The sequence below is a fragment of the Pongo abelii genome, chromosome 3 (genome assembly GCF_028885655.2).
Source record: "Pongo abelii isolate AG06213 chromosome 3, NHGRI_mPonAbe1-v2.0_pri, whole genome shotgun sequence".
Lineage (NCBI taxonomy): Eukaryota > Metazoa > Chordata > Mammalia > Primates > Hominidae > Pongo > Pongo abelii.
Genome location: NC_071988.2, coordinates 175,420,386 through 175,434,628, shown reverse-complemented (window position 1 = coordinate 175,434,628; position 14,243 = coordinate 175,420,386). Strand labels below are relative to the sequence as shown.

Genomic DNA, 14,243 nt, shown 5'->3' with positions numbered 1-14,243 from the left:
CCTGTCTCAAAAAAAAAAAAAAAAAAAAGGGTACATATCCGTTTTCTCACTGCTTTCCTTTCTCATGATTGAATTTTGCTAAGTTTGCAGCAGCAAAATATCTGTTATCTTCTGAGATTATTCTGGCAACCCAAATTTCAAGTTTTGCAACAGATAACTCATAACGATCTTTTAAATGCCATTTGAATTTTGTGTCCTCAACATACTACATCAAGCACATCTCCCATTTTACAATCCATGCTCCACAGTTTTATAAAATATTCCTGCTGTTTTTCCTTCTCTGATAAGCATTTCACAGATGGACGAGTCAAGCAGTACCTGCAAATTTTGGAACCTTCACCTTCCAGACTATCTATGTTCAGGGATCCTTGGGTACATGCCTTTCTACCCTCTGCCTATGCTGAAGCCAGATAATTTTTTAAATATTCAATGAAGTATACTAAAATCCGTATTGACCCATATGTAAGGCAGACCCAAACATATAATCAGCCTGTACTTTTTACCCACTCACATACAAAAATCTAAAAATTATATGGCCCTATTGTTTCAGTGAAAATACTTTTAAATTACTACTATCATCTTCGTCTCAGTTTTCTTTTTCATAATGATTCAATTGACATACATAAAACAACCGTATTTCTTCTCTCAATTTCAAATTTTATTCCTAAACCAAACAGAGTTATTTTCTCTTCACGTGGCACTAAGGGAACAAGTTAAAGAAAAGCTGATGACATATTTCTGTCTAAACCTTCTTGCTTAGCTTTCTATCAGATATACTTTCTAGCTCTATACTGGAGAAGAGGCAATTATGCCTTTGGTACCTTCCACACCCTCTTATCCTCTTTGAGGGAGTCTGACCTCCTGAATCCACTAACTCCCTAACCCTGGACAATGGGCTCTTGACAACAGGCAAAGAGTAAAAAACGTAAAACCGGTAGAATATCAAAATAAAGACATTCCTTTCTAAGAACAGTTGACAACTTTACAGCCACTTAAAATACAACAAATAACTCACAAAATGTATGCAATTTAGATGCAGCAATATTATAGTCAAGATTTTTTTCTTCTAGAGGAATGCCACAATTATTTCTTAGGTTTAAATTTTTTAAGTTTTTGTTTTTAGGTATAGCAAGCCTTAAAAAATACTTTAGGCTGGGTGCGGTGGCTCACAGCTGTAATTCCAACACTTTAGGAGGCCAAGGTGGGCGGATCACGAGGTCAGGAGTTCGAGACCAGCCTGATCAACATGGTGAAACCCTGTCTCTACTAAAAATACAAAAATTAGCTGGGCTTGGTGGTGTATGCCTGCAGTCCCAGCTACTCAGGAGGCTGAGGCAGCAGAATTGCCTGAACCCAGGAGGCAGAGGTTGCAGTGAGCTGAGATCGCACCACTGCACTCCAGCCTAGGCAATAGAGCAAGACTCTGTCTCAAAAGAAAAAAAAAAAAAAACTTTAAAATGTATTTTCCTAAATCACAGTAAAAGTGAAAGAAATTAAAATAACTGCCTTTTAAGAGGGTTTTTTTTTTATATTCAGATTTTTTAATACTGGTTTCTAACAAAAGACCAGCCAAAAAAACTAAGTTTCATCTCAAACTCTGAAGTATTTTATACCATAACACCACAAGAGTAGGGACACTGTGTGTGTTCATGGCCCTATCATTTACTGGAACACTCAATAAATAACGTTCAATAACTATTTTTGACTAATGGTAGAGAACTATGGGCAAAAGGAGCAGCCTTAGAAAGTGACTTAACTAAACTCACAGATCCTAGGATAAATGAAAAATGAAGGAGAGAATCTACAGCCAGGAATGGGGCCACAGATAGAGGTCAACAAGGATACCAAGACAATTCAATGTACAAAGAACTGTCTTTTCAACAAATGGTACTGGAACTACCAGACATCTACATGCAAAAGAATGAAAATGAATCCCTTCCTCACACCATATGGTAAAAGTTAAAGTCAGGATGGGTCATAAACCTAAATGTAAACTATAAAACTTTAGAAGAAAACATAGGAGTAAAGCTTCATAACATTAGGCCTTTTTAGATATAATATTAAAATCATAAAGTGAAAAAAGAAAAACAGAAAAACGTGACATCAAAATTTAAATCCTTTGTACTTCAAAGGGCATCATCAAGAAAATGAAAAGACAACCTATAGAAAGGGAGAAAATATTTGCAAACCATGTACCTGATAAAGGTCCAATGTCCAGAATTTAATACATTTACTACTCAACAATAAAAAGACAAACACAATTTTAAAATGTGCAAAGGATATGAACAGCCACTTCCCCAAAGATGATATACAAATGGCCACTGAGCACATGAAAAGATGCTCAATGTCATTAGTCATTACAAAAATGCAAATCAAAACCACATGAGATACCACTTCATGCTCAGTAAGATGGCTATTTAAAAAAAGAAACAAAAATGGAAGACAAGTGTTGGCAAAGTTGTAGAAGACTGGAATCCTCATTGCTAGTGGGATTGTAAAATGATGCAACCACTTCAGAAAACAGTTTTACAGTTCCTCAAAATGTTAAACATGGAATTACCATATGACCCAGCAAAATTCCACTCCTAAGTATACACCTAAGAGAAAAGATATGAAAGATATGTCCACACAAACTTACACAAGAATGTTCATAGCAACATTATTCATAATAGCCAGAGTAGAAACAACGCAAATGTCCACCAACTGATGAATGGTTACGCAAAATGTGGCATGTCCTACACAATGTGTATTATTTGCAATAAAAAGGAATGAAATACATGGATGAAACTGAAAACATGCTAAGGGAAAGATGGCAATCACAAAAGACCATTTATTTCATTTATATAAGATGTTCAAAATAGACAAATCTTTAGAGACAGAAAATAAGAGACTGAGACAATGAAAATGTTCTAAAATTAGACAGTGATCGTGAGGGCTGCACAACTTTGGATATACTAAAACCCACTGAATGGTACACTTTAAGTGGGCAGATTTTGTGGTATGTGAATTACATTTCGTTTACAAAATACATTTTAAAAATACAAAAAAGAAAAGAAACAGAGTTTGGTATCTTCTGAAGCAGAAACAAAGACCAAGAAAAGCCAAGGCACTGCCAAGGTAGGCTACAGTGCAGGGAGAGACAGAGACGTGGCCTGTGAGGACAGCCCCAGAGCTACCTTGGGCCAAAACTCCACTCAACCACTGCTTCCCAGGTGAGGTGCAGGGATTACAACGGGAAGCCCAATCAGACGGTCCCTGTTTTCATGGAGCCTCCATTCCATGGGTGATGGAAAGAATGGTGAAGCAATTACATCATGTGGGCATGTGATTATTTAATGGATGTAAGTATGGGAGCGGAAGTGTAGATAAGTATGGGAGCAGAAATTAGGATGGGGAGAGAGGCAAAGTCCCTGAAGAGCTCAAGCATGAGTTGAAAAAGGAAGGATGAAATAAGGGTTAATCTGGAGAAAAGTTGGAGGTAGAGGTTGAGAACACTGCAGACACAAGGGACCTGTGGCAGGAGGGAAAATGGCATTGCACAAGTGAGCAGGGGAAGGCTCTTGTGGCCATGAGCTAGAGACCAAGAACAAGTGGTGACCAATGGGGCTGAAGAGAGACAGCAGCCAGACCACGCAGGCCTTACAGCCATAAGCGGGATTTGGTTTAAATTCTAAGACCTACGGGAATGCACTGAAGGGTTTCAAGCAGGGGACTACTGTGGTCCAACTTGAATTTTTGGGAAAGAGGTAGGAAGGGACTAAAGTAGATTCTGGCAGTTAATGGGATACTATCAGTTGGCCATCAGAGAGATGAGGATGCCCTGGGTGTGGTAAAGGGCAGTGGGAGTCATGAGAAGTAAGCAGGATCTGCCAGGCCAGGTGGATGAGAGAACGGGTATGCTGTTCTAGCTCTCTAGGAGGCCTGCAGAGTCAGTTTCCTCTCTCCCTTCATTCCACTTATCCTTACATTAACCCCCAATAACTAAGGTATTCTGAATACCTGTCTCTATTCCAATATTTAGATCTCCACTGATAAGGCATCTGGCCCTCCAAAAATGCAAGCCACAGCACATCAGTATCAGTCTCCTGCTTAAAACCTTTCAACACATCCCCCCTGGTTTTAGGATTTAAACCAAATATAAATTTGCAAATTAAAAGAAGTCTTCCTTAAAATTCTGCAAGGAGGGGCTTCTCGGTTTTATAAAAATAAAAATACTATTTAAAATCCCTAAGAATTATGTACTTGGTGATAAAGATCCCAGATATAACCTTAGAGGTAAATTAATTTGGTTTTTCTCCCCAGTTGGAATGTAGGCTCTATGCAGATACAAATTCTAGAAATCAAAGGGAAAAAGTAGCCAACCCTATAAAATGATTCATGAAATGTATATTAAAAGAATTTAAACTTATCATTATACATCTACTACAACATCAGAAATAGTTCTTCCCACCAAGCCCCATCCAGGCAAGGCTAGAAGCAGGACATCCTTAGGGGCCTGTTATTACTCGTGACCATGGGGGCTGCCTCCCTGAAAAGCTAGCTGGTAAGATTTAACAAGCTCTACAAAATGGTTCACAGTCTTTAACTAAAGTATCTCTCCTCTTTATGAAACATGCCCCAAGGAAACAGAGGATTCAGAAGGAAAATTAAAGAAACTTATAAAATAGGTATATGGCCTAACGGTAATAACAGTGAAAAACAGGAAACATTTCAAAAGACCAACAATAAGATTAAGCAAACTCTGGAATATCAACATTGTGAACTCCACAGCCATTAAAAAGAAGTTATGTGGAATCCACTGATACTTTATATATGTATATTATTTCTATAAAATTTTTTCAAAAAGCAGAAAATAGTAAAATAACCAATTCTGGGAAGGTTACAAAGTTTGGTGGCCACCAGCATTCAAAGTAAATCTATTAAAATGACCTGCATTTGAGACAGCTGAATGCTCTGGACCTTTGGAAGCAGAAAATAAGCATTTGGTAGTTGCTTTGCAGACCCTTCTGTAGAGATTCTACGAGTGCCAATTCCAGATACCTGCAGAAAAAGAGAGAGAGAATTGCTCCTCTGTTAGAGTTTTAAAACACATTTGCCACAACACTAAAGCACGTCTCCAAAGGAAATCTGTATTCATCAGCATGGCCTTCCAGACTCTACTAATCCAATTATTTTATTTATCTTTGTCTACAAAAAACACAACGAATGTTTCAGAAATACAGAATGCTGGCTGAGCACGGTGGCTCACGCCTGTAATCCCAACACTTTGGGAGGCCCAGGGAGGTGGATCATTTGAGGACAGGAGTTTGAGACCAGCCTGGCCAACATGGTGAAAGCCTGTTTCTGCTAAAAATACAAAAATTAGCCAGGCAGTGGTGGGAGGCTGAGGCAGGAGAATCACTTGTGCCTGGGAGGTGGCTGCAGTGAGCCTGATCACACCACTGCACTCCAGCCTGGGCAACAAAGTGAGATCCTGTCTCAAAAAATAAAAAATAAAAAATGAAACAGATTAGAATGCTGTATTTAAGCTGAATGTTCCTCACTATAGCAAATCTGTTCACAAGTAGGCAACTCTTCTGATATGGGACCTCTTTAATGGAATCCAGTAAGAAATAACCACAAAAATTACTGATCTTGGAACTTAAATTACTTGATGCCACATCTTGTTAAATGCCATATCAGGTACCATTTAAGGTAAAGATTCCTATTTCTGAGACTAGCAACAAGATTCTTCAAGCTCCCTTCCTGGTACCTTGATATGAATAGTGAGCTCCCTTGGAACCAGCCTCCAAGCACACAATCAATGTCTCCTAATCAGAAATATTCCTGAGCCAAGGAGGGAAGGAGGCAAAATCACTCGAGACTGTCCTTAGAACACCTTCTGAACGCCCGTGAGGTGAGAGCCATGAGTTTTGAAAGCCTTCTGTATTTTATGATGGGAAACTGTGTGACAGATTGCTTTGCTTTGTTCTAGTATCCTCCAAAGATCCACAGTAGGACTATAGCTCTGTCAACAGTAGGAAAGCCAGCCAACTGTGGCATGTCAGGCAGAAAAGGGTGAACGCTGATGATTTTAACATCAATAACAGTCTTGTATTTTAACGACATAAACCAGGTGACAACATTTCCAAAAGTCTTTTTAAAAATATATACACACACCCCTACAGTTAAGTCACCAACCAAAGCATATGACAAAAGGAAAAAGTTACTCACATGATAGGAAAGGACTCCATACGAAGAGGTATTAATAAATAAGGAACTTTCAATGCTTCCTTCTTCAGTAGGTAAGAAAATAATTCTGAAGGAAGTTTTCCCCATTGCTGGAATTACCTGAAAGAAAGGTCCCCAATCAGCCATTTGGAATGGCCTCCTTTGATAAACTGTCTTTCACAGACTTTCTTTTTTTGACAATTTCTGTTAACAGACATTTATATATTGTGCACCCTTGATTTATCAGTATCATGAATCCATAAGAATCCCCAAACTGATCAGCATCCAATTATCTGCTCTTAGATATTTGCTATATCTAAGAGGATACAGCAAATATTACCACTGACTTAGGATGAATTCTTTCGCTTCAGACTGGAGCTGTGAGTCTCACATCTTTCCTTCCCCTCCTCTTCCACCCACACAGGTCCAACTGTCTTTAGCTAACACAGTTCTATCTCTACTTAAATATAGACAATAACCAACGTGCAAACATGTTGATATGTAATAAAAATCAGGAACAACGTTTACCCAGACAGACTGTCATAAACCAAATATTGGGCTTCCCCTTACAACACATCCTTACTCCCAGTTTTTTTTTTTTAAGTACATAATATCAGGCAGACATAGTAAGCAAAATAAATAAAAGCCTACTAGCAATTAGGATCTTCACTAAACGTTAAAGACCACTGAAATTAAAACTATTAGAAGACTAAGTTTGAGCTCTGTATTATGGTGCCAATCAGCTTTACAAGGAGCCATTCACTATACCTTGCAGTTCTACATTTAGAAAGGAGACCTAACTTTCCTAGTAGGCTTGAGAGATGGAAGAGGTCTCAACTATAAACTTGTATTAGTTACTAAATGCCTCAGAGTTTGTAGTCATTTCAAGACAAGTAATATAAACTTTCTTTAGTCACAATAGAGCCATGTTAAATATACATACATTACTACACAGCTGAGAGTCTTCAAACTCCCCCCCAACCCCCCACCTCCCCCGGCCCCAGTAGATATCAAGAGCCACCAAAATTTAAAAAATGAGCAACTGGAAAAGTAAATGCTAAGGTAAACACACACAAGGAAAAGGTTTGGGTAGCAGAAAAAGGGAGAGACAGGGAGCAGAAAGTAAAAACTTCAGGCCAAAGAAAGCAAGAAAACCTGGCAGTCTGCCACGGCATAGTTTCCAGGAGTCCATCAACACCCACCCTGCAGGGAACGGGCGGCACATGGAAATGTCCAGCAGCTGCAAACACTGAATTCACCACAACCTCGCTGTCCCTACTAGGATTATAAGCATGGAGAATCTTTGCTGCAGGATGTCCCAGGAACCTAGGAAGAGAAACAAAGAGAAAAATCAATGTATTGTGTGGTTATAAATAATACTATACATATAAGTATTATTATATATATATACACACACACATATTTTTAAATATGAAATATTTAAAATATGAAAGCTGTTGCTGTTCATCACAAAGTTAAATTATCCAATCATGTTGGTAATAAAGCATTCAATTCACAACCGTCAAAAGTCATAAAACAAAAAACAACTTTATTTTATAAGGCTTAGGCCAACCCACAGTGGCACTCCATTGGTTTCAGTGTTAGAAAAATTTAACCCATCTAGGCCATTAAAATGCTTGCAAAAAAACAAAACAAAACACATGTAGGCACTCACTGGCACTTCTCAGACCTGGGTCTCTAATTCAAACGAAAATATGTTTAGGTAAGAAACTGTACTCATAGAAAAACCCAATTTTTCTTCAGGTTATGTTTTCTGAGTAAAAGAGACTTTTTGGGGAGGTATGTATTTTCAACTCACAAAGAGATGTTATTTTATTAGGGCTTATAAAAGGAAAACTTAATTATGGCTAAAGGCCATTCTTTTGAGAAAAGTGAAAATCCTGCAGCACTTTGCAGCAGAGGTTTTCATCCATTTAAATTATGAGCCTTTCCAAAAACTCTGATGAAAGCTCTGGCTCCTCCCTCCACAAACATACACTTACGAAAAGTTTCATACACAGCTTCAAAACCTTTCACAAACCTCAGAGTAAGAATCCCTGCTCCATGGCAAATACACTTAACTCATGAAAGGCTTGATACCAATTCTTTTTTTTTTTTTTTTTTTGAGACAGAGTTTCGCTCTTGTTGCCCAGGCTGGAGTGCAATGACACAATCTCGGCTCACCACAACCTCCGCCTCCGAGGTTCAAGCAATTCTCCTGCCTCAGCCTCCCGAGTAGCTGGGATTACGGGCATGCACCACCACGCCTGGCTAATTTTGTATTTTTAGTAGAGACAGGGTTTCTCCATGTTGAGGCTGGTCTCAAACTCCTGACCTCAGGTGATCCGCCCGCCTCGGCCTCCCAAAGTGCTGGGATTACAGGCGTGAGCTACTGCGCCTGGCCGGCTTGATACCAATTCTTTTCGGCAGCACTCTCCACCTACAATGTCTCAGCTCTGATAAAGGAATTGCCAAGAGGAAAGGAGCTGGGCTCAGGCCCACCTACCTGGAGCCACCTACAATGCTCCCTCTGATCACTTAACTCTGATTCCTACTGCTCAAGACCAAATTCAGTCTCATTCAATTATGTTGCAATGAACAGGGAGCCAGCAAAAATTTCACTGAAGTCATTTCTTCAGTTTTAATAGCCTCAGTGGCAGAGAGAGCCAAATATACAGCTGTCATTCGGATGGCCTAGAAATAACATTATATTCTAATTTAAACTGAATGAATTATATCTATAATTGGAATAAAATTAGAAAAATATCAGCATAATGAATGAAATAGGTAAAATTAGGTAAAATCTTGGATATTAAAAATGTATCCTTTAGGAAAAATGAAATGGATGTTGCTTCTCTTATATACAATGAGATTTCCAAAATACTATATTACTACCATCAAATCCTTGGAATTTTTCTTTTGGCTTTCACCCTTACTTTTAATCACTAGTCTTAATGAAAAGTTTAATATATCCAATGTGTATTTCAAAACGTAGTTCTTCACATCCCATTACAAATAAAATACCACATCAATGTGATTAAAATCCTGATTTTTCAAATGTTCTTAAGTAATACCATTTTTTAAAAAAATGTTCAACACTACCAGACACATAAAGGGTCACTTCAGAAAAGCCTTACCTCAGAGCAGTGGGCTCGTATCTGCCTTTCTTCCCACAATTAAAATTAAATAAATAAGGACTTCTGAGGTTTGGGGTTTCAAGTAAATAATATCAATCATCAAAGTTATTAATACTTATCCTCAAAGCTTTATATCCCATTTACATAATTGAAATACAAGGTTTCTAAGAATACAAATGTCTACCAGAGAAATACATAGAAAATAAGAACGCAAAACAGCAATGCTACAGAGCCAGTGACTGCACCACCAGAAATCTCTCCAGACCTAACAGAGAATGCCAGCTGAAGCCTAGTCACCACTGTGCTATTTTTATTCTATTTTTTAGATTCTATTTTTAAAAGTGTTATGAGGATATAAATTTCCTTCACTAGGGACAACTGGAAGATACTCTGTTAATTTAACACTACAAAAGAATGATTAAAATCTCTATGAATGATTAGCACTTTTTATCTTAGGACCAGCAGAATATTAACCCTTCACATAAGCCCTAAGAAGTAGGCAGAAGGCAACCAAGTAACAAGATCCCGACTTTACATCCCCCCAGGAAAATCAAAGCTATGAAGAGGGTTGGGATTTGCTCAAGGCCAACATCGAAATAAACCACAGCAAAAGCTGAACTGGGACAGTGAAGAAATGAGGAGGAGAACCCTCAGGCTAAAGTTTTACTCAATGTCTATAAATTAAACCCTTTGTCAGACATAAGGTAAAACTCAACTAATCTTAAACATGTTCTAATTTAAGCTAAAGTTTGTTTTGAGTTTTTTTTTTTTTTAACTTCAGCAAAATGACTAATTCTCATAATCATATTCCAGATCTCACTAACAAGAAAAATAGCATTATGAGAGCTCTTAGAAATCAGAAGATTTATTCTATCACTTCTAGTGAAATGACCTTGAGCAAACTGCATTCCTTCTCAGCAACAAATGTATGAACACATTTGTAGTACATGCTCAAACAAAGAGATATTTAAAAACGATACACACAGACTCAGATAATGCCTGTCTTCACTGGACTGATATAAAACTCAAATGACAACGGACATGATTACACTTTGGGAACCATAAAGTATTATATAAACGTAACTAAGTCCTCCAAAGGTAATTCCATCTAAAAATCAGAAATCCTTTCAAATCAAAGACTTTCAGCATTCTCTCAGCATGCATCTAGCTATTAGGACCGGAGATTAATGTATACTGCTAATTAACAAACGTGTATCATATACAGTTGGCTCACCATATCTGCAGATTCAACCAACCTTGATTGAAAGTATTTGAGGGGGAAAAAAAACAAAAAATAACAACACACAAAAAAAAGAGATACAGTATAACAACTATTTACATAGTAGTTACACTGTATTAGTCATTATAAGTAAACTAGAGTTTGTTTTTGTTTTTTTGAAACAGGGTGTCACTCTGTCATCTAGACTGGAGTGCAGTGGCATTATCATAGCTCACAGTAACCTTGAACTCCTGGACTCAAGTGATCCTCCTGCTTCAGCCTCATGAGTAGCTGGAAGTACAGGTGTGAACCACCACGCTTAGCTAATTTTTATAAAAATTTTTATAGAGATAGGGTCTCACAGTGTTGCCCAGGCTGGTCTTGAACTCCTGGCCTCAAGTGATCCTTCTGCCTCAGTCTCCCGAAGTGCTGGGATTACAGGCATAAACCACCGTGCCTGGCCTCTAGAGATAATCTAAAGTATATGGGAAGTTGTATATAAATACTATGCCAAGGACTTGAGCATCCTTAGCTTTTGGTATCCATGGGGGTCCTGGATCCAATCCCATGTGGATAATGAGGGACAACTGTAAACATACCCCCACGTGCATCGACTATACGATTTTTTTATGTTACTGAAGAGTAAATATTTTAGACAGCCAGGATCCTATGAACTGGAATTATTATCCTAATAGCTATACCTACTGCTACTATTATTCTATCTACCAATCTATAACATATATTCTTTTAAAGTAGGTCCTGAATCAAAATTTCTTTTCACAATAAAGACTTTTTTTTTTTTTTTTTTTTTTTTTTTTTTTTGAGACAGAGTCTCCCTCTGTCGCCCAGGCTGGAACTCGGTGGCATGATGATCTTGGCTCACTGCAACCTCTGCCTCTCAGGCTTAAGCAACTCTTGTGCCTCAACCTCCCAAGTAACTGGGATTACAGACACTCACCACCATGTCTGGCTAATTTTTGTATTTTTATTAGAGTCAGGGGTTTTGCCATGTTGGCCAGGCTGGTCTCGAACTCCTGAACTCAAGTGATCCGCCCACCCCGGGCTCCCAGAGTGCGGGGATTACAGGTGTGAGCCACCGCGCTCAGCCTCACAATAAAGATTTTTCACAAAAGTACAGCACCCTCTCAGAATTTAAAATCAATGAGGTTATGATAAATTCAGCTTATTTATATTATCAACTAAACTACTAACCATTCAGCTTCTATTAAACTTTCTTTACATAAGGGAAAAAATATAAAAAATCAAAAAAGCAGACACCTAGAATTTTAAAAAGTCGGCAAACTCCCAGTTTTCTCTTCTTCCCTTTATAGAATCTTTTTCTAAAAAGCTTAACATGGTCCTTTTAAATTCCAAGTTCAGGCTGGGTGCAGTGGCTCATGCCTGTAATCCCAGCACTCTGGGAGGCCAAGGAGGGTGTATCACTTGAGGTCAGGAGTTTGAGACTAGCCTGGCCAACATGGCAAAACACTGTCTCTACTAAAAATACAAAAATTACAGGCATGGTGGCGGGCACCCGTAGTCCCAGCTATTCAGGAGGCTGAGGCAGGAGAATCGTTTGAACCCAACAGGCGGAGGCTGCAGTGAGCCGAGACTGAGCCCCTGCACTCTAGCCTAGGTGACAGTACAAGACTCCGTCTCAAAAAAAAAAAAAAAAAAAAAAAAAAAAAAAAATTCCAAGTTCATTCTCCTTCACTGCAGCTCTAACATTTTGATGATTAGAAGGGAATGTAAAGCAAGTAATCCAGATGCATAAAGGAGGGCACACCAGGAGCCCACCCTAACCCAGCCCAGATGCTCTCCTACGGCCGTGGTTATTTCATTCACAAAACTCTGCTTGTCACTCAAAAGGCTCTTCTTCATGAAATTGAAGTGTTGTTTGCCAGCCCCGGAAACAAGCAGCGCTTTTACCTCTCGCTCTTGAAACTACTAATTAGAAGTTCTATCTTTTCAATGCAGCTATATTCTGCATCCAGGAAGCTTAACACTTGAAGATTCAAACTTTATCACAGACAACAAGAGTCCTTATGTTGCCTTCTCTCCACAGCATCACCCCCTTCCTTAATTTTTCCAGGTTCCCAAGTTAGGCCCTCAACTGACACTCAAATCATACTGTCTTCATCTTGTGGTTCTTTACATGATACTGTAAAGTCATTACAGTTTATGCACTGCCTTCCCCATCTTGAGTCTCCAAAGTCTTCATCCTAACAACTGTAAGCATGGTGCAATTTTGAATCCAGAAGGCACAGCAAGAAGTAAAACCAAGTGAGTAAATGAATCTAGTGTACAAAAATTCAGAGACCATCAATATTTAGAGTTTTTCATTATAAAATAACCGGATTTGTTTTGGAAAAACAACATTGACTTCTTATTAAATTCCAATCACTATAAAATATTAAAAGATATACTTATTAAAAATTAAAGAAGGCCAGGTGTGGTGGCTCACGCCTGTAATCCCAACACTTTGGGAGGCCGAGGCGGGCGGATCACGAGGTCAGGAGATCAAGACCACCCTGGTGAACACGGTGAAACCCCGTCTCTACTAAAAATAGAAAAAACTAGCCGGGCGTGGTGGTGGGTGCCTGTAGTCCCAGCTACTCGGGAGGCTGAGGCAGAAGAATGGCGTGAACCCGGGAGGCGGAGCTTGCAGTGAGCAGAGATCACGCCACTGCACTCCAGCCTGACAGACACAGCAAGACTCTGTCTCAAAAAAAAAAAAAAAAAATTAAAGAAAGGGCTGAAACAATTCTTGTACTCTCCTTTTCACAAAAATATTTCTCTTAAGTCCCAGGATCAATATCCCTTCATATTATCAATATACCTAAAATTTAACATTGTACATATATGTAAAAAAATCCTGAAAATAAATAGTATAAATAAAATGAGTTTTAATTATAAAGAAAAGATACTTACTGTATTCCAAAATCTAAAACTGATGGCTGAAAATGTAAGCCTTTTCCACTAAATAGTTTGTCCGAGAAGCTAAAAAAAGAAAAGAGAGATTGATTTTTTTGTAGTTTTAACATTTAAATGCTACTTAGATATGATGTACTTAGACTAATATATAGTACTTAGACTATATAATGTACTTAGATATAATGTACTTAGACTAATGACTCTCAATGCATGACATATAATTTTACTCCCTTACAGATTTTAAATGATAAAATTGAACTATTAGATGTCTGGTATAATTCTAGAGTTGTAAAACTTAAGATAATTTAAGATTATGGTTAGTAGAACTTCATATCAAATGTACAGATTTTTTAAGCATTCAGACAGAAATAGAGATGGATTTAATTTGTAATAGCCTTCATTTCTGGGTGAATTTGGATGACATGGCTATTTTCATAAACCCTAAATCAGGAAATGACATACAAGTAAAGTTGGCCTGAGGGAGGGGACTGTGGCCTCTGACTTTGTTAAGACTTCTTGTAACAAGGCAAGGACAGTGTTCCATAGCTGGTGAGGCTACCATCATCACAAGCCTGCATAAGAATAACAATCATACAGAATCTCACATAGCAGGTCACATTTCAGTTATTAATCATTGCTATGATTTCATTTTCCTTCATAGTCAAAAGGCACAAATCAACATAGCAGAAAAACATATCAAAACATATCTTTAAAAACATGTAAAAGAAAACCATAATAAAGAT

General features: G+C 38.1%; 1 protein-coding gene across 3 annotated transcripts in view; it reads right to left on the bottom strand.

Moving 5' to 3' along the window:
• Positions 1-14,243, bottom strand: part of TMEM131L (transmembrane 131 like) — a 169,552-nt gene that overhangs the window by 73,311 nt on the left and 81,998 nt on the right. For 2 of the 3 annotated variants that reach the window (XM_009240384.4, XM_002815223.5), the window contains exons 4-7: positions 13,498-13,566; positions 7,413-7,536; positions 6,214-6,330; positions 4,930-5,040 (exon numbers count right to left, since the gene is read on the bottom strand). In XM_009240384.4, coding sequence (XP_009238659.3) covers positions 4,930-5,040; positions 6,214-6,330; positions 7,413-7,536; positions 13,498-13,566 — 421 coding nt within the window. Of the gene's footprint in view, positions 1-4,929; positions 5,041-6,213; positions 6,331-7,412; positions 7,537-13,497; positions 13,567-13,962; positions 14,127-14,243 lie in introns of those variants that run through there. The other variant, XM_054554579.2, reaches the window with a different exon arrangement.